The sequence below is a fragment of the Micromys minutus genome, assembly GCF_963924665.1.
Source record: "Micromys minutus genome assembly, chromosome: 21".
Lineage (NCBI taxonomy): Eukaryota > Metazoa > Chordata > Mammalia > Rodentia > Muridae > Micromys > Micromys minutus.
This window is the reverse complement of record NC_137956.1, coordinates 31,091,277-31,112,506: the sequence shown is the minus strand read 5'-3', so window position 1 is coordinate 31,112,506 and position 21,230 is coordinate 31,091,277. Positions and strand designations below refer to the sequence as shown.

The following is a 21,230-nucleotide window of genomic DNA, read 5'->3' as shown; positions in this document are numbered from 1 at the left end:
ATCATGTGTCTCCAAAGTGTTTGGCTAGTGAGAGAGCTCACTGAATAAAGGCACATGCTGCCCAAGCCTGGTGACCTGCATTAGATTCCTGAATCCACATAAAGGTGGAAGGAAAAGTGAACTCCACAGACTTGCCCTCTTCTGAGCTCTCTATGTGTTCTGTCGTGCACATGTACATGAAATAATTATTTTTGGAAATGTTTGGGAAGAGGCCTCTTCATCACCTTCCATCAAATATGATTACAAACAACAGTTGAGGCTCCAATGCTATTCTGTAACTATGACAGCTGAATATAAAGGTGACATCAGAGTCTGGGTTCTCAGTGGAATGAATTTGGTGCTAACCACAGCCAGAAAATGTTGCCTCTTTGGGTCTATGATCCACATAATCTGTTACTTATTTCTTCTGTTACCATGAGTTAGCAACTTCCACTTCCAAGCAATAGTTGTGAAGGCACACTTCCAGAGTGAACTAGAGGTGACTTACAACAGCAAAGAGGCCAGTGTTTGCAGGGAGCAGGGGACAAGAGTAGTGCTGTATAAATTCCCTCCCAGACTGAAACATTCCATCTTGCAGTAAACCCCTTAAGCAGGAAGGTAACCGACTCAAATTAGCTTCAGGAAGTCCCTGAAACTGAGCAGATTCACTGGGGCCCTCCCCACCACTCTCAGGAAGCTAAGCTCCAAAGAAGACTCTCAGACAAGCTGTGCTACAAGAAGGCTCTGAGACCAAAAAGAGCTGCCTACAAGAAGCAGAATCCAGGTGAGCCACCCGGAGGAAGCCTAGACCAACTGAGTCTCTCGGAAAAGACACTCTCCAGCATGTTGAGCTACCTACAGGCTGTGCAGTGGGCTCTAGGTTTCCAGCTTTTGTGAGCTGTCACCCATGCTGGGGTAGGTTTGGCGATGCAGCTGTCACATGTATACTCACATAAGTAACTCCTCAGCCATAGTCCTGTAAGTAAGCCCAGTAAAACTCACTGGTTCACCAAGTTGGACTTCAGTGGTGTCTGTACCTGTCTGTCACAATTCCCTATCTAGGGTGAGTAGTTTTGCATGTTGTGCCGCCCAGTGGAAGTTTTGTCACGTGAAAGGTGGGTACAGTGACTGAAAGAATGTGACTAGACAGCAGAAAAGTGTACATAACAAGGGGCACAGGGACAGAAGGAAGGAGCCAGGCAGTGGTGATGGCTCCAGGGTTATGTGGAAAACAGAAACCTGAGGCAGAAGGTGGGGCTCAGAGTCTGTAGGGACAGCTTGCCCAAACCCTAGCCTTGCAAAGGAGAGCGGAGTACAGGCTGGTTGGGGAAATGACCAAGAACGGGTGGAGAGCCGCAGCACCCTGATTTAGGAGGTGCTCAGATAGCCAGCAACTTCTTTCTCACTGGCTTATTGGAAACCCTCCTCAGAAACTGTTCCCTTATGGAGCGGGAACTCGCCAGAGTCCAGGGTCACGTCACTTACACGAACCTGTTTCATCAATGACTGTCAACCTGCAGGTCACAACCCCTATGGGGGGGAAAAAGATCACTCATCCTATATCCTGCATATCAGATATTTATGTTACAATTCATAACAGTAGCCGAACGGCAGTTATGAAATAGGAACAAGGTACATTTTTTATGGTTGGGGGGTCACCACAACGTGAGGGACTGTACGGAAGGGTCGCAGCATTAGGAAGGTCGGGAACCACTGTACTAAACAAAGGTGAGGAGAAAGCAGCGCCTATCTTGAAGGGCAGTTTGAGGTTTAAATGAGGTGACACACAAACTGCCAGCCTGGGGCCAGGCGTCTTGTGTGGTCTCTGGTGGTAGAATGAGCGATTTGCCACTGCCCACGTGGAAAATCTGCTATCCAGTCCGGAGGAAGGTGGCTACAGCCTTTCACTTCCTGCTTCTCTTATCTCCCCTTCAGGGGCCTAATGACACCAACTGTATGAGCTCAGAAGGAGCCGGAGCCATCCTCCCAGAGAAGATGCCGGGCAGTTGTGAGCCCCGACTAGGGAAAGGATGGACCTACCGTCTCCTCCTGGGACTCAATAAGCCTGGCTTGTTCTTGAAGCTGGGCCCGGAGGGCGCGGATATGGCGTTGAGACTGGGCAGCTGCTTTCTTCTGATCCTGAGACAGGGTGACATGGAGCCTCTCATTCTCCTCCTGCATCTGGGGGGGCATGAGAAGGTTGGTCAGTAAGATGTCTGTTAGGGACCCAAGGACCCAAGTGAGAGGAGTGGTCCCTGCAGCCAAATGCTCCTGATGGGCCTCTCCTGCCGCAGGACCAGATCTTTAAACTCGGCAGGTGCCTGCCTTTTAGCTTGGGTGTGTTTCTGAGCTGCACTGGAGAAGAAATGAGAAGAAGAGAAGATGGAATGCAGGCTCTCAAGATCATGGATGAAGGTCCTGTCAGATGTAGTCACCCACTGAGGACATTCAGGTAAAAGACAACCACTCAAAAAAATCATCAAATTCATCTTCAGATAAAAACTAAGTGAAGAAAAAAAAAAATGTGTTGCCATCTCTGGTGTAAGAGCAAAAGCAAAGTGTGGCCACTTGCATAAAAATACTCCAGAGAATATAAATAAAATAAAACCATCACATGGGGACTGGGTATCCCTACAATGCAATGGGAGGAAGTGTCCCATGGGCCAAGCTCTGTCTGCCATGTGACATGGCATCTTCTGGGCCACAGGCCAGCAGAACCTGAGGAAGTTAACCAAGGACCTCCCTAATGTGCCTCCTTCCCATGGGCGTCTACACAGAAGCATGCTCTTTGTCCTGACATCCGCTGCTCGCTGTGTTCAGGACCTCAGTGTGTGAGCCCTTCACTAGACGCCCTCTGAAATAACACTGAGGTCTGGTTATCCTGGTTCTCCCTGGCTGTGGAGGCTTTCAAAAAATCCACACATAATAGGACTGATAACTCATCTGAGGCTTACAGCACAAGGAGGCCTGAAGCAGGTACTACTTGGTGCAGGATGCAAAAGATTCAGAACATGGCTGGTGGGGAGGGGGAGGGGCTGCAGCAGGCTAAGGCATCTGTGGGATAGGCAGATGACCCCATTTGTATATTAAAGCAAATTGACAGCCCTGAACAGTATCTGCAATGAAACACCTGAGAGCTAATTCTAGGTAGAGAATGGGATGGGGGGCTGGGGGGAGATGCTGAATAGGGGGAGGTCATGGGAAACCAAACTCTCACTGCCGAACAAGAGCTACCTGTCTCCTCTCAGCTGCCCGCTCCTCGTGCAGGGCCTTCATTTTCCTCTTCCACTCTGTTTTCTGAAAAAGAATAGAAGCTTGTCAAACGGAGCCCTCTAGGTAGTAATAAATATAAATTATAAAACTATGGAAAGTAAAACGTACTGGCTGCTGGTCAGACAGAAAGATTAATGGAACAGAACAGAGGACCTGAGCCATGGGGGTGGGGGGAATGGAAACAGCGTGAGAGAGAATGGGGGCATGGATTATTGACTACTGGTGTTTGAACAAATGGCTAACGGAACAGAAAGAAAATTTTTTAAAAATGCCTGTTTCAACTCCAAACCAACTATAGACAGGGCAGATAATTACACATAAAAATCAAAAAGTAGAAAGAATAATAAACAAGGCCATAGAATTATTCAAAGAAAACAAAGGAATATTTTCCTTTTAAATCTCACAGTGGGTACAACCATCAAGAAGAGACAGATAAGTGTCTGGAAATTAAGCGAGCTTGCTGCTCACACCGAGGACCTGAGTTCAGTTCCTAGCACCTATATCAGGTGGCTTGCAAATTGCCTGTAACTTCAGCTCCAGAAGAAGACCCCCAACACCTTCTTCTAGCCTCTGCAGACACTCCCACCCATGCATGCATACACAGAGACACATACATACACATAAATAAAATGGAAAATGCCTCTTTTAAAAAGGCTGACTGCTTAGTAACTATTACCACAGAAACTGTTTTTTTTTTTTTCGCGGCCAGACGACAATGAAGCAGAGTTGAAATGCCAATAGGAGACTTGAGGGAAACCAGCCACACGCAACTATAATGACAGACGGCTAGATTAATTTCCACAAGTTTGGCTGGAGAGATGGCTCAGTGGTTAAGAGCATTGACTGCTCTTCCGGAGGTCCTGAGTTCAATTCCCAGCAACCACATGGTGGCTGAGAACCATCTGTAATGGGATCTGATGCCCTCTTCTGGTGTGTCTGAATGTCTGATGACAGCTATGGTGTACTCATACACATAAAATAGATAAATAAAATCTTTTTTTTTTTAAAGTCTAAAAAACAAAGTTCCACATGTTACACAGAATCAAAACTGAGTAAAGAAAACAGCCATAATAGATACAGAAACAAAAACGCCCAGTGCAGTGGCTCATGGCTATAACTGGAGCATTTGAAAGCCAAAAGCTGGACGAAGGTCACGAGTTCTACGTTCGGGTCCTTCTCAGACACACCAGCTCTTTCTCCACCACCCGTCAAGAGCACAGATGCTGGCTCACCCTCAGGCTGCAGTGCTGACTGTCCCTGTTGTGACCTTAAAAGTGACATCCACTTCCTCTGCCTGGACTTAAGTAAGCTTCTCCCAGTGGTGGCCAGAGTAGACGGAATACAAATCTCCCCAGCTCTGTCCAGTGACTTCATGGTAATGTCCCGAAGAAACTTTTACCACAGAAACTGGCAGGTGGTATCTTAGCTCTGAGCTGATAGCTAAGCACTTCCTAACCACATCACAGATCTGTAAATATCTCAAGGCACAGTTGTTCTTTCTGAATTCCTTTTCAATTGTGTTAGGACGAAATGTTGGAGACAAAAATGTCAAAAAAGACACACCAACGTTTGCGTGTATTTATACATATCAGGTAAATATTAGGATTAAACCCATCCCCAGCCTGGCCTGAGAAGCGTATGCTCTGCTTTCGTACTGAACAAGGCCTAAAAGTTCGGAGCTTTGATGTTTCTCAACCTTGCCAAATCCACACGACAAAACAGAACTCTCCACGGGGACAGCTAGACTCTTGCCTTGTTCTGAACCGAAGGGCACGGAGCAGTCATCAACTCACCTGAACTTCCATCTGCTCTCGAAGGGCCTGGAGCTCCTGCGCATGCTTGAGTCTCTCCTCTGCCTCTTCATCCCGCAGAGAACCAAGGTGAGACTCAGTCACACTGTAGGACTGCAGTGCCTTCAGCTTCTGAAAAAGCCAAGAATTGTTTTATTAAATGAAGTCCTATACCTGACGTTGGCTTTATACCTTACCCCAATACAGAACCAGAAGAGTGGAACTCACCACAGTCAAGAGCCTCCCCAGTTTGCCCTCACTACCACTAAGTGCCTGCAACATCCACACAAATCAGCAGTCCCTTCCTGAGGGGTCTCCTGGGCTCAGCCCCTATACAGTAAAAATGAGTTATTTCAATTCCAGTGAAACTCTAATGTGCCCAAACCCTGAACTTGCCCAAGTGCTGGCCAGTTTCTTCCCAAGTCTGGAATAAGCTGAAAAGACCCACACTTAGGGCCCAGGTGAGAATCCCTTACTCTGACAATCCAAAGAATTCCCTGAGGATTCCTGCTCCCCCACCCTCCCCCCCAACACACACACAGAAACAGCTATTTCTGTGCAGTGTTGAGAGAGAGCCATGTCACTTACAGATAATAATCCTTGAGCAAGCACTGTAACCAGAGAAGACTGGATCAAGGACAGAATTCCTTCCTACCGGTCCATGTCATACTAACAAAGCCCATGTCTATCCCGACACGAAGCTGATCCACCTTAGTGCACCTCTGAGAACCTTCAAACTTTTCGCAGCCACTGCTTAAGCAATAAGAGGACCAGATGCTAATCATTTCCCAACCAGAGCATTTTTGCTGGCAAATGTGTTAAGAGGCCTGGATATTGGGGTTTCTGATGTGTCCCCTCCATTGTTGCTATATATAGCACACTACCCATCTGGCTCTTTGTACTACAGACCCCCATGGCCTGTTCTTCCTATTAGCAGATCCTCTAGTGGCTGCATCTAATCCATATATCCTGACATTCTCTCTGCAAAGTGCTCAGACCTCTGTACCAGGCAAGCTGTAAGAAAAAAATACTCTCAAAATACAGGGGGCTTGGTGGTTCTCTTTACATCAGGATGTTGCCTCTGGTTTTGAAGACTCTCTCACAGGACTTTCCAATCATTCTAAATAGAATCTTTACACTCCCCCATGAATTTAAAAAAGAATGAGTTGACAAAATCGTGATTGAATGATAGAGTCTTGTATCCAAGCTGCTTCCTCAATTTTAATAACGTAATCAAAGGTTGAAAGGAGTCAGGAGACATAGAAGGCAGCAGGATGAATCTTACAGGCAGATAAACAAATAATTACAGTCCAATGCTGTTCCAGTATGGGAAGGACAGGACGGGGTGAGTTGGAATGGGAGCTAGAAACGGAATGCGCCCTCATTCTCCGAAACTCACGATTTTCTAACCCACAGTCACCTGTTGGCCCTTGTCAAGGTGGTTTCTGAGCAATGGCGTCTGCTTCAAATCAACAGTACTCAGATGCTTACTCAACAAGCAACATGTTGTGAAGTGTAGAGTCGGGACATTTAAAATCAGGAACAGTAGCTATCAGTCTGCTGGTGAGAGCGGAGGGCCACGCCACGGAGTGTCAGCTTGCCTTCCACAGAGCGTCCCTAACTGTCTTAGTTAGGGTTTTATTGCTGTGAACAGACACCATGACTAAGGCAAGTCTTATAAATCACAACATTTGATTGAGGCTGGCTTACAGGTTCAGAGGTTCAGTCCATTATCATCAAGACAAGAGCATGGCAGCATCCAGGCAGGCAAGGTGCAGGAAGAGCTGAGAGTTATACATCTTTATCCAAAGAAAGCCAGGAACAGACTGAGCAACCTCAGGCAGCTAGGAGGAGTGTCTTCAAGCCCAGCCCCTGAGTGACACACTTCCTCCAACAAGGCCACACCTTCTAATAGTGCCACTCACTAGGGCCAAGCATATGCAAACCATCACACTAACCCAGTAGAGAGCACCGTGGTGGGAGGGCTTGAATAATTATGGAAAAAGCAAGGAGAGAGAGAAACAGAAACAGAGAGAGAGAAAGAGAGAGAGAGATACTCAGAGACAGAGAGACAAAGACATACAGAGACACAGACATACAGAGAGACAGAGACAGAGATAGACAAAGACAGAGCCATACAGAGAGAGAGACAAAGAGAGACAGAGACAGGCAGAGAAACAGACAGAGATAGAAAGAACAAGCTCTCCTTTCCATCCTACCACACTCTCTCTGCGTTTCCACCCCAGGTCCCAGGCTTACCCTATGACAATCCCCCTAGGAACACTTGCCTGTGTGTATCTATCTTCAGGCAAAACATGGGATGGTGGTGAGAAAAACTGTTGACAATTCACTTTCAAAACAAGATTCTCTTGAAGTGAGGAGGACCAATCAGAGATAGATACATTTTAAAATGGTTTTTCATCTGTGCATATATGAAACACTATGACTCAGCAGTAACTTGTTAAAGCTCTCCCCATATTAGCATTGATAATGCAGTCAGCAGAAAACAGACCTTGGAATTTTAAAAGCTACCTCAAACCTCACCTCCATCTCTTACTAGCTGTGTGAACTTGTACAAATTACATGGTCTTTATTTCACCTGTAAAAAGGAATGTAATATACATTCTTAAAACAAAGCGCATGTTCGTACGCATGCACAAACACACACGCACATACACATCTAAATGGAACTTAGCCAGGCAAAGTGGCATGTGCCTGTAATCTCATGCTCTGTGAAGCCGAGGCAGGCTGACTGAAAGTTCAAGGCCTGTCTCGACTGCATAAAAAGTTTGATGGTTGTGATAGTTTGTACATGCTCTGCTCAGGGAATGGCAATGTTAGAAGGTGTGGCCCTGTTAGAGTAGGTGTAGTCACTTTGGAGTAGGTGTGTCACTATGCGTGTGGGCTTTAATACCCTCATTCTAGCTGCCTGGAAAACAGTATTCTACTCTCAGCTCCTCCTGCACCATGCCTGCCTAGATGCTGCCATGTTCCCGCCTTGATGATAATGGACTGAATCTCCCAACCTGTAAGCCAGCCCCAATTAAATGTTGTCCTTTGAGAGTTGCCTTGGTCATGGTATCTCTTCACAGCAGTAAAACCCTAACTAAGACAATGTGGTAAGTTTTTGTGGCTAAGTATAATGGTGCATACTATAATCTAAGCATTCACAAAGCAAAGGCAAGAAGATCGCTGTGAGTTTGAGGCCAGCCTAGTTTACAAAACAAGTTCTGGGCCAGCCAGGTGACAGAGATCCTGTCTGAAAAACAAAAAATGCTCTGCACAGAAGCAAGGAAATGTAAGTACATCCAGTAAATGTTACCTATGATTTGCAACTACCATAGACCCCACCAGAGTATCTGATATATAGCCAGAATTCACCAGATATAAATCAAAAAATGCATCATTTATGTTCTACCACATTTCTTGCCACTGATGAGAAGACTTGGAAAAAATAAGGTTAGTTTTCTAAAGAGTTCTAATTAAATGGCAGATAGTGTTATGTACTACATATGTGATAATTTAAGATTGTTACTAATCTATCATACACACACACACACACACACACACACACACACACACAAACCTAAGACACAGAGATATAAACTAACTCACCCAAGATCACACAGCAAGTATGTGCCAGAGCAGTGTGGGTTTCCCTGGGCTCGGGCCTCTGTTGTCCAACCTTATACTGTGTCAGCCCCAACGACAACACAAGTAAAACAAACCAGGGAGAACTGAATAATGAATTCTGAGGGTGGGAGGAGGTCTCAGTGGGCAACGTACTTGCCGTACAAATGTAAGGCTCTGAGTCAGCCAGGTACAGCAGTACATATGTTAATCCACCACCTGGCAGGCAGATGCAAGCCTTGTTTATAGTGAGTTCCAAGATAGTGAGAGCTACGTAGTAAAACCCTGTCTCAAAAAAGAAAGGAAGAAAGAAAGAAATAGAAAAGATCCTGGGTTCAAGTCATGAACACCTGTCTAAAAGCTAGGCACAATAGTGCACACCTGTAAAGCTGGAGACAAGATGATCCTAAGGGCTGACTGGCCAGCCACTCAAGTCAAAATGGGATACCCCCTAGTACTCCCTATTCAGTAAGAATCCCTGTCTCCAAAACTAAGGTGGGGGATTCGAGTGTGGTGGTAAATATGTTTAATCCCAACACTCGGGAGGCGGAGGAAGGAGGATCTCTTGATGGCCAGCATGGTCTACATACTGAGTTCCAGGACACCCAGGGCTACATAGAAAATCCTATCTCCAAAAACCAATAAATAAACAATTAAATAAATAACCAACCTAAGGTGGGAGGTCTGGAAAGATGGCTCAGCTGGTAAGAGCACTTACTGCTATCACAGAGGAACCAAGTTCAGTTCCCAGCACCTACTACACGAGACAGCTCACAATAGCGAGTAACTCCAGTTCCAAGGAATCTGATGGCCCTTTCTGACTTCAGCGGGCACCCACATATATCCATGAATACACACACACACATACACACATACACACTCAAATAAAAGTAAGTCTAATATAGAACTAAGATACAGAAAGATGGTAGAAGACATCTTATGTTCATCTGGTTTCTACATACACGTGCATGGGCAAGCCTATTTACACACACACACATGTACAAACACACACAAAACACACACACACATGCATGTGCACACACAAAATTAACTTTTAAGAACAAGTAGGTCTGCAACAAAATAATTTTGAAAAGCCTTTTGTATCAGGTACCTCCTCTAATGTAGAGTTCTGGTTGGCAACAGTCTTAAATTCATCCCAAAACAGCTGTTTCAGCTTGTCTATTTCCCCATAAAGCTTGCTCCGTTCCTTTTCTTTCCATTCATCGAACTTTTTCTTAGCTTCTATTTCCCTCTGACGAGTCATCTCTAATTCCTACCAAAAAAAAAAAATCAAAAGCAGTACAATCATCACTTCCAAGTTATAGCAAACGTTTGCTGAGTACCAGCTAAGGCCTCCAACACATGCTAACACTATGCAGTCTAAACCTGAGTGGTCCACTGCTAGACACGACTTATCTAAACTGTAGACTCCCTTGAGGATAAGACTCATTTTCCCTTTCTTTTCAGTCCCCAATAAATGCCTGCTAAGGCAAGAAGGGACGATTGACTACATGGAGGGGGTGGGAGGGAAGAATAAAGCTAGCATTTTTATTCTGTAAATTTATTTATATTTTATATTTATAGCACACATCCTCTAGCCTAGAATTCTGGAGCTTTCAAAGCCAGACCCAGTCTTTGTCTCAGAGAGCCAAGTAACAGTGTGGCCCAAAACTTTATGTTCAAGGTCAGACGCCTTCAGCATCACTACGCAGGAGACCATGACTCTCTGCTGCACTTTTGGCCACACAGGTCTGGCAAAATAGTGTGACCGTCCCTTCCAGACAAATCAAATCATGTTCCACATCAGAGAAGGTGGCCTTCTCTCTCTGACTTCCGGCTCAGGGAAACCAGATAAATTTGAGCCCTATGGGAGTCTAGTACATGGTTGGACACACCACCCTAAACCTAAGCCTTTTCCCTGGGTGCGTACCTGGACCTGCCGCTGCCGTTCAGCCTCCCTCTGGGCTTCCAGCTCCCCTTGAGTCCACTTGAGCTTGGCCCGAAGTTCCTCCAGCACCTCCCCCAGGGGCTGCTCCTGCTTCTGCTTTCCTGGGGTCGACACAAGGATGGGTGAAGGGTCATTAGCACTAATGCAGCAAAACTTGCCTTAAGAACACATTTCTCCAGTGCTGGGGCAATGGATCAGTGATAAAGACCACTTGCTGCTCTTCCAGAGAAATTGAGTCCGGTTCCCAACATCCATGTTGTGTGGCTCACAACTGCCTATAACTCCAGCCATAGGGGATTTGACAGCCTCTTGTGGCTTCTGTAGTATACACACACACACACACACACACACACACACACACACACTGTAGTATACACACACACACAGAGAGAGAGAGAGAGAGAGAGAGAGAGAACATATATATACACAGAAACATATGCATAAATAAAAATAAATTGTAAAATAAAAAAGAACACATTTCCCTCTTCTATTAAAACACTAAAAGAAACGCACAAAGATTTACATAAGAGAATGTTAATCCATCCCATGCTACATAGTTTTTGAGTTACCCAGAGATTCTGTACAATGATGCGAAAGAAACTGGCGGTTACATCAGGAAATTCTGTCCAGTCATTAAAGATCATGTTTTCAAAAAAGGTTTAGGGCTGGCAGTGCCTGGTATGCACAAAGCCCTGCTTTTGAACCCCACTACTCCCTAAACCAGACATAATAGCAATACATGTACAATCCCAGTACCCAAGAAGTCAAGAAACGGAGGCAGACAGCCTCAGCTACACTAAGCAAGTTCAAGACTAACTCAAAAAAAACCAAAAACAGAAACTGTGGTATACTCAAGTGTTTTTATATGCTTATAAAGAAAAACATCAAAATAATAGCTGCTGTGGTAATATCCATTGTTTCTAACTTTCCCTTTTCTATATATAATTACATAGTTAAGTTTCTTTTTTTTAATATTTATTTATTATTATATGAGTACACTGTAGCTGTCTTCAGACACACCAGAAGAGGGCATCAGATCTCATTACAGATGGTTGTGAGCCACCATGTGGTTGCTGGGATTTGAACTCAGGACCTCTGGAAGCACAGTCAGTGTTCTTAACCACTGAGCCATCTCCCCAGCCCCATAGTTAAGTTTCTATATAAAAGACATAGTTTTACAGGAAAATAAGAAACCAATATTCAAGACTATTTTCCTTACAAATCCCCAATACAGAACTATGAAGAGATATATAATAAGTACACAGTTAAATAATACTGCTTTAAGCTGTGTGTATGTGTCTGTTGGTCTGTCTGTCTATCTAAGGACTGAACCTGAGAACTACATTGCATAAAAGCAAGTCCTATATTGCTAAGCTACATTCTCAACTGTTAAAAAAAAATCTAAGAGGATTACAATGATGGGAAATAAGAATGTTTCCCTTGATAAAGATTTTATATTTACATTATGTGCTTATTGAGTATCTGTACAGATACTCAAAAAGTACATAAAACTTTATAGGGGCAGCACAAAGCCGTGTTACTCATTTTGGAATCTGAAATGGTGAAATTAAATAAAGTGATTAACTCTTGATAAGCTCCAGTACACAGAACAGCCAAAGAACTGGTCCGACTGCTCATTTGCCCCATTTATAGAGCCAGCCTCAGATTGCAGCAGATGAGGCTGGGAGGCTAAAGGCCCTTCTGAGTCACTCCCTGCTCCACACACAGTGAAGGGTACGAAAGGTCAGGGGCAAAGTGCTGACCACTGTTCATAGAGAGGAACAAAGCTACAACTAAACCTACCTGTCTGATGTCCCTTGTCCCCTACACAGACAAGACTGCACAGGGCTCCATGTGGGATCTCCAAGAGGCTCTAAGAGCAGGTTCGTGTGCATGGGCCCCACTCACCAATTCCTAGCCCAGCAGTTCCCCGATGATGCCTGGACTCACCGACTTCTGCCACGCCTGCATGCCTGCGCTGGATGTGGCCCCGGAGAAAGGTGGCATTCATGAACGTCTTGTCACACAAATGGCACTACACAGAAGGGAAGCAATTGGAAGGGCTGGATTAGATCCCCCTAGACAGCATGGAAACTTCCTGTAGTGAAACTCTGCCTCCACAGGGTCCATGGGCTGCCTCAGAAATAAAAAGAAATTGAAGGGTTGGGAGTGTATGAGATCCTAGGTTCAATTCCCAGCACCACATAAAGAAAGAATGGTGAAGTCGGAAGGGAAAGAAAATAGGAATCCTGATTTTTAGTAGGATATGAGGCCAATAAAAATGACTACCATGTGTCCCAGCCCCTATTACAACGGAATATAACCATGTCACTAAGTTCTAGTCACTATCTCTAAGCAGAGATGGTACATTTCTAGAAGGTGACATTTTTTTAAGTCCTAGTGGGACACATACCTTTAATTGGAGTACTTAGGAGGCGGAGACAGGCAGATCGCTGTGAGTTTAAGGCCAGTATGATATACATAACAAGTTCCAGGCCAGTCAGGGCTATCTCATGAGATTCTGTCTTTAAAAAAAGAAAGCTGTCGAGGGATGCAGCTCAGTGTTAGTGGACTTGAAGGATGGACTCAGGCAACCGTCGTAGGCCATGAGACACATAATAAGACTGGCAAAGCAAGAGGTAAAGAGTTGGGTCACTGGTAACTAGCATTCCATGTAGTCCTGGGTTGCTTACAGTCGGCTTCCATATGAACTTTGCCATCGGTTGCAGGACAGTCACAACAGGTTCCGCCTGCACTGACAGACTGCCCCCTGGAGACTTAATGTGACAGAATTAACCCTCTAGCTGGGAGAGGGATATAAGCTGGTGGAACAGGGGATACTGTACAAGTCATTTTACAAACTAGGAATCCCCCGGAAGTCTGAACGAGCATGCGTCATAACTACATTCTAGAGCCTGCCCGGGGAGATGTCTCGGCCTCCTTTTCTGGCGCAGTGGAGTCACAAACTACGTCTGAACTATGAAGTGGGTTTTCTAAAGTGAGCCTGCCTCCGTATCCCTCACCGCACACTTAGTCCACATCCACCTGCCTCCACACACACGCCTTTACACAGCTCCCTCTACACACCTACAAACTCTCCATCCTTATACATGCACAAACACGCATACCTTCCATACAGACATCCTCAGGAACATACACTGCATATCCTTCATCCATTTACAGATACACCACTACATACAGTCTTTATAAGTGCAGATGGACATACACATCCCTCACCCACCCCAAAGACACACACTATAAACGTATCTTTCTGTTACACTTCTTAGCTGGGCCCGCTGCAGCAAGTCAGCACAAGCAATTATAGAAGACACAGATACCGTAGACCCTTCAAGCATGTGTATATACACATTTAACACACTCCACACCCATCCTCTCCACGAACACCAATACTTGTGTACACACCCTATATGCTCCACTCACACACCCATTCTATGCTTACACGGCACAGAACCCAATAAGTATCCCCAGACTCTCAGAATATCATCTTTCAATTCTGCCCCCAACTGATGAGAAGGGCCTCCAGCAGTTTTGTGGTCCAAGGCTGTAGCACACAGCTGCCCCGGTGCCTAAGGTGTACAGCCCAGGCTCCCCTCGGCAAAGAACCCTCACCGTGTGGTAGCTGTGCGCGCTGGTCTGCAGAAGCAGCTGCTGCAGGGTGCTGATCATCTTTCGCCTCCGCCTGCTCTCCTCCCGAACGCCCTTGAGCTCATCGGCCTGGCGACCCAGCTCCTGCTGGCCACGCTGCTGCTGGCCCAGGCTAGCCTGCAGCCGTGCCTCCAGCTGCGCCACACTGGCACTCAGACAGTCCTGGCAGTGCAGCAGGTATTCAATGATGAGCTGTGCCAGGCGCAGCACCTTGAGCAGCACCGGGTCCACAGGCTGCCGACAGTGGTTGCAGACCTCACGGTCCAGGTTACAGAAGGTGACGCCGGCAATGTTCTCCTGCAGAGTGGCCACGTCCAGTTCCCGGGCCACACGGTCCACGTCCACAGCACTGATGCGTCTCCAGTCTATGCTCTCTCGGCGAGGCTGGAACTTGAAGGCGGGAAGTGTGTAGGCCCCGGACAGCGGGCCACTGAGGCCGTCAGCGGTGGCTGCTGGGAACTGCATGGGCGGGAGAGGCTCTGGGCTGACCACAGGAGTAGAATGCCACCAAGGCCACTGGCCAAGGAGCTGAAAGAAGACCTGGAAAATGGGAGAGCCAGAGACAAAATTCAAATGGCTGTGCCCTCCATATGCCCGCTCAGCAAAACCTTAAAGGAGGGCACAGTGAGGTGTCTGCAGAAGCACTCGGTACAATGTGCCGACTGTGTCAACATGGCTACAGTGGGGAGGAAAAGTGAGCCTTCCGTTGTACAGAAACGTATCCAAATCTTCTGCCTTGAACAAACCTCTTCCTCTTAAAAATTCCGAGTACATGGGGGAGCAGGAAAGAGTCCACTTGGAAGAACTGTGGTGAGGAAGGGGCCCATGACACACAGTCTAATAACTGTATGTGGTGGGCCCTCGGGAACTCCCCTACCGAGCAGCTAAGGCAGTGCCTGGCAAAAAAATTCTGACAAATGTATGAGAGGATTTTGTGCAGCCCTATAGTTACTTGGGATAAAGTTCAACAACTCTCCAGGAATGGCAGAGCCACCAGTGACCAAAGCAGTGCCTTCTGGTATACCACCATTCTAGTAGAACATGTGTGGACTACATTTCCCAGCATCCACTGCAGTAAAGTATGATCATGTGACTAAGTTATTTCTGATAGATGGTACTAAGACAATGTCCAGCCCAGCCAAGAGGGGGTTAAGGAAGCTGCTATGTCTCTGCATAAATTGTACTCTGTCTGTGATGAACCTGTTTGTTTATCTGTTGTTTTGTTTTCCCCTGCATTGTGGATAACACACAGGGCCTTATGCATGCTAGGCAAATGCTCTAATGGGGAGCTTCACTCCAAGCCCATTAATAGGTTAGAGCAGTAGTCCTCAACCTGTTGGTCGTAACCCCTTTAAGGATCATATATCAGCTATCCTGAATATCAGATATTTATATTTAGTGTAGCACAGTTATAGTTATGAAATAGCAATGAAATAACTTTATGGTTGGGGGTCACCACAAATGAGGAACTGTATTAAGGGGTTGCAGCATTAGGAAGGTTGGGCTCCACTGAGCTGGAGAACAGAGCTTTGGTTTGTTGTTGTTGTTGCTGCTGCTGCCAAAAGACTCAGATTCTATCTCCTGTACTCTTGGTCAATATGCTTAATAGCTTTTTGTCATTTGCCACAAGCTAGAATCATCTGAGAGTAAGGAAACACAATTAAGAAAATGTCTCCTAAGATCAGGCTGAAGGCAAGCCTGTAGGGCATTTTCTTATTGATGGTTGACATGGAAGGTCCCACCTACTATGGGCGGTATGACTTCTGGACATATAAGAAAACAAACTGGGCGAGCCAGGAAGCAGCGTTCCTCCAAGAATAGTCTTTGCCCTTGCAGACTGAGAGTCTAAGATGAGAAAAGTGCACACTTTCTCATTTATCAAACTCTTCCCAGCCTGTGTGGTCCCGTCATTTAAATTCAATCCAAAGGCAGAGAAGAAAAGTGTCTTAGTTTATCTTCCTAGTCAACTTGACTGGGATTGGAGTCACCTAGGAGACACACCTCTCAGTTTATCTCTGAGGGTGTTTCCAGAAAGAATTATCTCAGGAAGAAAGCCATGCCCAGATGTGGGTCCATCCCATGGCCTGGATTCCCAGACTGAGTAGGGCAGAATTCTCTTGCATATTGACTGTGGAAGCAGTGGTTAGCTACCTCACACCCCTACTGCCAAGTCCCCCACCATAATGGACTATACTTCTTTCAATCATCAGCCAAAAAAGACGCTCCACAGCTATTTGTTACAATGAGGAAAGAAACAACATAAAAAGACCACAGACCTCATGAAAGAAAAAAGCCTTGAAGAAACAGTGGGGTCTAGGTGGGCAGAGGAGGGAAAAGGGAAAGAGCCTGTCCCCTTTGAATTGCCTCCCTCTGGAAAATGGCCAGGCCAGCTCTACCTGCTTCCCAGAGACTATGAGAAGGAGCTGGGGGCAGGAGAGGGGCTCAGAGGTAACCCTGGATTGCTGCAGGCAATCTTCAAATATGGGTTCACAAACAGATAGGGTACTGTTATCCCAGTTCCACAAACCAAACTGGAATCTGGATGGGGAGTATGGTCTTCCCCAACTAGGGAGAGCAGAGCTGAACTGCACCTGCCTCCAAAGTTTGTAGACCTGAACTATTCAGCTGTGGTAAGGCTCTCCTCTTGGAAGACTTGCTTTGACCAGAGGCTCTCTCCCTTTCCCTTAAGCCTCTAATTCATTCATAAAGTCTCCCTTTTTACTGTATACCTGTTTGGACGTAGCCCAGCTGTTAGTATTATGGGTACCGTGTGATGTATTAACCACATCTCTCCTCCCCGCTTTGGAGTCCAGTGTGGCTCCTTCTACCACAGTACCGACTGCAGACCTCTTTGGATGCTCCTTAGAATGGCCACAGGCTGCTCTGAGCCTAGCTTTTCAGTTTCTATCCCTCTCCTTCCTTTCTCAGACACTCCTCCCAAAACAACACCGCTGAGCGCAAGCCTGCCCTACGGTCACCAGAAGACAAGTACATCTCTACCCCGTTCAGCGTGTCAGATAGCCAACGGAACAGGAGCTGGCTGACACGGCGCTCACCATGCTTAACTCCAGGTTGCAGCCTCACCACCAGAGCCTCAGAGACAGTTGCTCACAACAAGCCTTGCCTCTGACAACAGCAGGTAACCAGGCATGCTGCGTACAAGGGTAATAGGACACCCACTTCCTGCCTTCATGGGCCTGAGAACCTCTTAACTATTTAAGCTTTGGCCTCCCTCCAGTGTGTGCTAAGAGTTCTCTCTCTAACAAGTCCACAGATCTCCACCACCAGTTCGCTCCACTCTCCCCCTACCTCTGGTTGCTCTTGCCAACCTTCTCATTCAGCAAAAGAAAAAAGAACTATTCTTTTGCCTTTCCTTTAAGGCAGAGGTTTGGGTACCCCCTGCCTTCATCTACTGTTCACCTATGGACCACTTCTCACTGTAATCTCCTGAGGATGAGCTCATGTACCCACTGCTTCAGCTATTCTGGGCCTGCTCTTGACTAAGCCTTGGCTACCCCCAAATTTCTTTGCTCAGGTTCTTTCTGCGTCTTGAGACTTGTGGACCCAACTCTCCAAAACTGTTTGTATTTCAAACCTAACTTCCAACAGTGCCTAGAAAGTAGCATTAAATACATGAAATGTCAGGTAGGACAGAAACCTCAGCACATGCTTGACGACAGACTGATTCTCTGCCTTTCTGTCTAGGCCTCAGGAGAGCCATGATTCTCAGAGTTCTCCACGTCCTTGGACAGCAGCAGTAGCATCATCAAGAATGGGTTAGAACCCAGAACCAGGGCTGGAAGGCAGTACAGTTGGTAAGGTGCCTACCCCTAGATGAATAAAGGCCTGCACTTGCAATCCCTAGAACCCACGTAAAAGCCAAGCACAGTGGTACCTGCATGTAACCCTAGCAGTAGGTAGAAGACAAACACAGGCAGATCCCTGAAATGCAGTGGGCAGCCAATCTAGCCAGTTAGTAAGTTCTGGGTTCAGCAAGAGATCCTGTCCCAAATAACCAAGGTAGAGAACACACAAGATCACTTATCAGGGAAAGTATGTACCACATAATTGTGATGACCATGATGGGACCCCCAGAAAGGGTGGGAGGAGAGAACTGACTCCATGAAGTCTTCCTCTGACCCCCACATGCATGCCATGCTCCCTCCTCTACAACCCACGCATGCACGCGAGTACGTGCACACACACACCAACAAACACCAAGGCAGAGAGGAGTGGAAGAAAACACCCTCTGCAGTAGTGCTGAGGATTATGGCAATGGGGAGAGTGTTTCTCAAAACAATTCCCAGGGGCTAGAGGGATGGCTCAGCAGTTAAAGAGGACTGTCGGCTGCTCTTACCGAGGACCCAGGTTCGAGTCCCAGCACCCAGCACTCACAACTGTCTATAACTCCAGCTCCAAATCTGAAGCCCTCTTCTGACCTCAACAGGCAGTAATGTGGTGCACACGCATACATACACATAAAATAAAAAATGTATTTTAAAAGAACACTTTCTAAAGAGCTGCCATCACGTTCTGAGTCACAGAGAAAGAAAAAAAAAAAAAAAGATGTTTGCCCAAGGTCCAGAAGCTGGATTCAAACCCAAGCAACACACCTCCTCAGTCTTACACTGTCAGCCACTGTTTCTGCTGCCCTCAGTATAGACGACCCCCTGGTGTTTCCTTCTGTTCCCACGCAAGATGGACACAAGCCTCAGAGCTCTGTTCCTCTTGACTGTCACCAGAGTCCAAATTTCCTGGCACAGAGCACTCTGGTCCACATCAGCAAATGATTCCTAAGCCTTGGCAAAGAGCCAGGCACCACGGCCAGCATTCAGTACAGATGGGAATCCCACAAGATGGCTCCTGCCATTATGAAGGAATGGCAAGCAAGGAGGAAAGGAGGAAGAGAAAATGAAGGGGAAAAAAAACCCAACATGCTGATCTCCATATGCAGTTCTAAGGTTTTACACATGGTGCCCCATTCACTCCTCACAGCAACCCACTGCACCCATAAAGAAGCTGGGGAAATGAACCAGGAAGGAATGGCTCTCTCACAATCGCCTAACAGTGTCTGCTCCAAAGTTCATTCTCTGAGAAGACAGAAGATGCAGAACTTACCCTAGAGAGTGGTAAGCACCACAGTGGGACCCAGGGAGGTGGGTCCACACCAAGACATGGCTATGTCCTTCCTCCCCTATGTCTGAGGTTGTCAGGGGCTGCACATAGCCTTATTCCTGTCTATCACATCTCAGTCTCTCCCCTATTTCCTGGTGACTATTAAACTCATAAAACTGTCAAAATCTCAGACCATCTGCCTCAAATTCTGTGTTCCTAGAGTTCTGGGGAAATGAGGCTAGGACCACCAAGAGTTAGAATCAGCAGGCCATTTGGACTCACTACAGTGAAATGTAGTCCCAGAGACATGTCTGACATGATGCACCCACAGATTAACCCCACTGGCTCTCGTGAGTGGGGTCAGAGTAATGTGCTCTGCCAGCGTGGCTGTCAAGATCTGGCACCTCACAGGTTCCTCTCCTGGTGTCTGCAAGCCTTTCTTTTTCACACCCTCGAATATCATAAACACTGTGAGGGAAACCTCACTCCACTTACATAAGGCTTTGAAGGGCTCTGAATAGAGTTCTCTCTCTCTCTCTGTATATATGTGTGTGTGTGTGTGTGTGTGTGTGTGTGTGTTTATTTATTTATTTATTATATATAAGTACACTATAACTGTCTTCAGACACACCAGAAGAGGGCATCAGATCTCATTACAGATGGTTGTGAGCCACCATGTGGTTGCTGGGATTTGAACTCAGGACCTCTGGAAGAACAGCCAGTGCTCTTAACGGCTGAGCCATCTCTCCAACCCTGAAGTAGAGTTCTCAGTTCCTGAGGTTTTACTCCCAAGAACATCACTCCTATCTTCTGTGGTTCTTTAGAAGGCTGGGGCTTGTGGCTTCAAAGGGTAGACTAGAAGAGTGGGAATTTCCCATACATGGTTATCTGATAGAGCCACTGACATTTATCAAGCGCCTACATGCCGGATACAGCACTAGACTTTAAAGGTGCTACTTCTGACTCCACAAATCCCGACAATGGCAGTGGAGGCATACGAATGGCAACAGGTTGTTTCATTGTGTAAATACAGTACCTGAGATGTCTCCCTCAGAATGGAAAGGCTGCCGGGGTTCACAGCAAATCATGACAGGGTCAGTGCTGGAGACGGTAAATCCTCAATGTATCTCGGCTACAAAGCTGGCTTCTGGTAAGGATAAGCAGGAGACAAAGCCCCGTGAGCACGTTGCTGGTTACCAAGAAACCACACACCCCAGGGCGGGAATGCAAGCCTTCTCCAGACTGCGTTACAGCAGAGTGTTTTCCCACGTGTAGGACTAGAACACAAGGTAGAGATGATTCACCATCGTTAGGAAAGCTGAGGCTGCGTTTCCTGCCTCGACAGGTTTTAATGGGATCCAGGAAACTCCCATCCTATGGATTCAAATGGAACTTTGTGCTAGTGAGCAAGCTCGTGAGAACTGTTCCTTTCCCCCTGCAGCAATTCCACAGTGGTTACCACTTCCCAAGTCACAGGTTTCAAAGGGAAACAAATCCTGGAAGCTGCCTGGCTGTTCTGTTCACCTGAATTCTGCCAAAGAGAGTATTGTCCAAACGTCTTGGGAGGGGGAGGTATTTTTTTTCCTCTCGTTTAAATGGCATCTCCACATCTTCCTGCCTCTTTTTCTTCCTCAAAAATGAAACTAAGGAAAGTTTGGAAGGTGCCAGGCTTCTAAGGGGCAGACCGTGGGCAATCATTTACAAGCTTGCCTTGGCTTCCAAGCTACCTCCACGGTACCTGCCCTGGGGAACTCCAGGCTTGTCATTAGAGCTAATTGTCAGGGCTGCCAAGGAAACCTTCCCACAGTTTGCAAACATGCTCTCCACAC

At 46.5% G+C, this 21,230-nt stretch overlaps 1 protein-coding gene across 1 annotated transcript in view; it reads right to left on the bottom strand.

The window, feature by feature from the left end:
* The window catches only part of DZIP1L (DAZ interacting zinc finger protein 1 like), a 34,554-nt gene extending 14,079 nt beyond the window's left edge, over positions 1–20,475 (bottom strand). Inside the window, exons 1-8 of the mRNA XM_080934552.1 lie at positions 20,438–20,475; positions 14,251–14,826; positions 12,571–12,655; positions 10,603–10,721; positions 9,784–9,945; positions 5,046–5,174; positions 3,214–3,276; positions 2,020–2,160 (exon numbers count right to left, since the gene is read on the bottom strand). Of these exons, the coding sequence (XP_080790678.1) occupies positions 2,020–2,160; positions 3,214–3,276; positions 5,046–5,174; positions 9,784–9,945; positions 10,603–10,721; positions 12,571–12,655; positions 14,251–14,751 (1,200 nt within the window). The 5' untranslated portion in view covers positions 14,752–14,826; positions 20,438–20,475. The remainder of the gene's footprint in view (positions 1–2,019; positions 2,161–3,213; positions 3,277–5,045; positions 5,175–9,783; positions 9,946–10,602; positions 10,722–12,570; positions 12,656–14,250; positions 14,827–20,437) is intronic.
* Between the last annotated feature and the right edge of the window lie 755 nt (positions 20,476–21,230).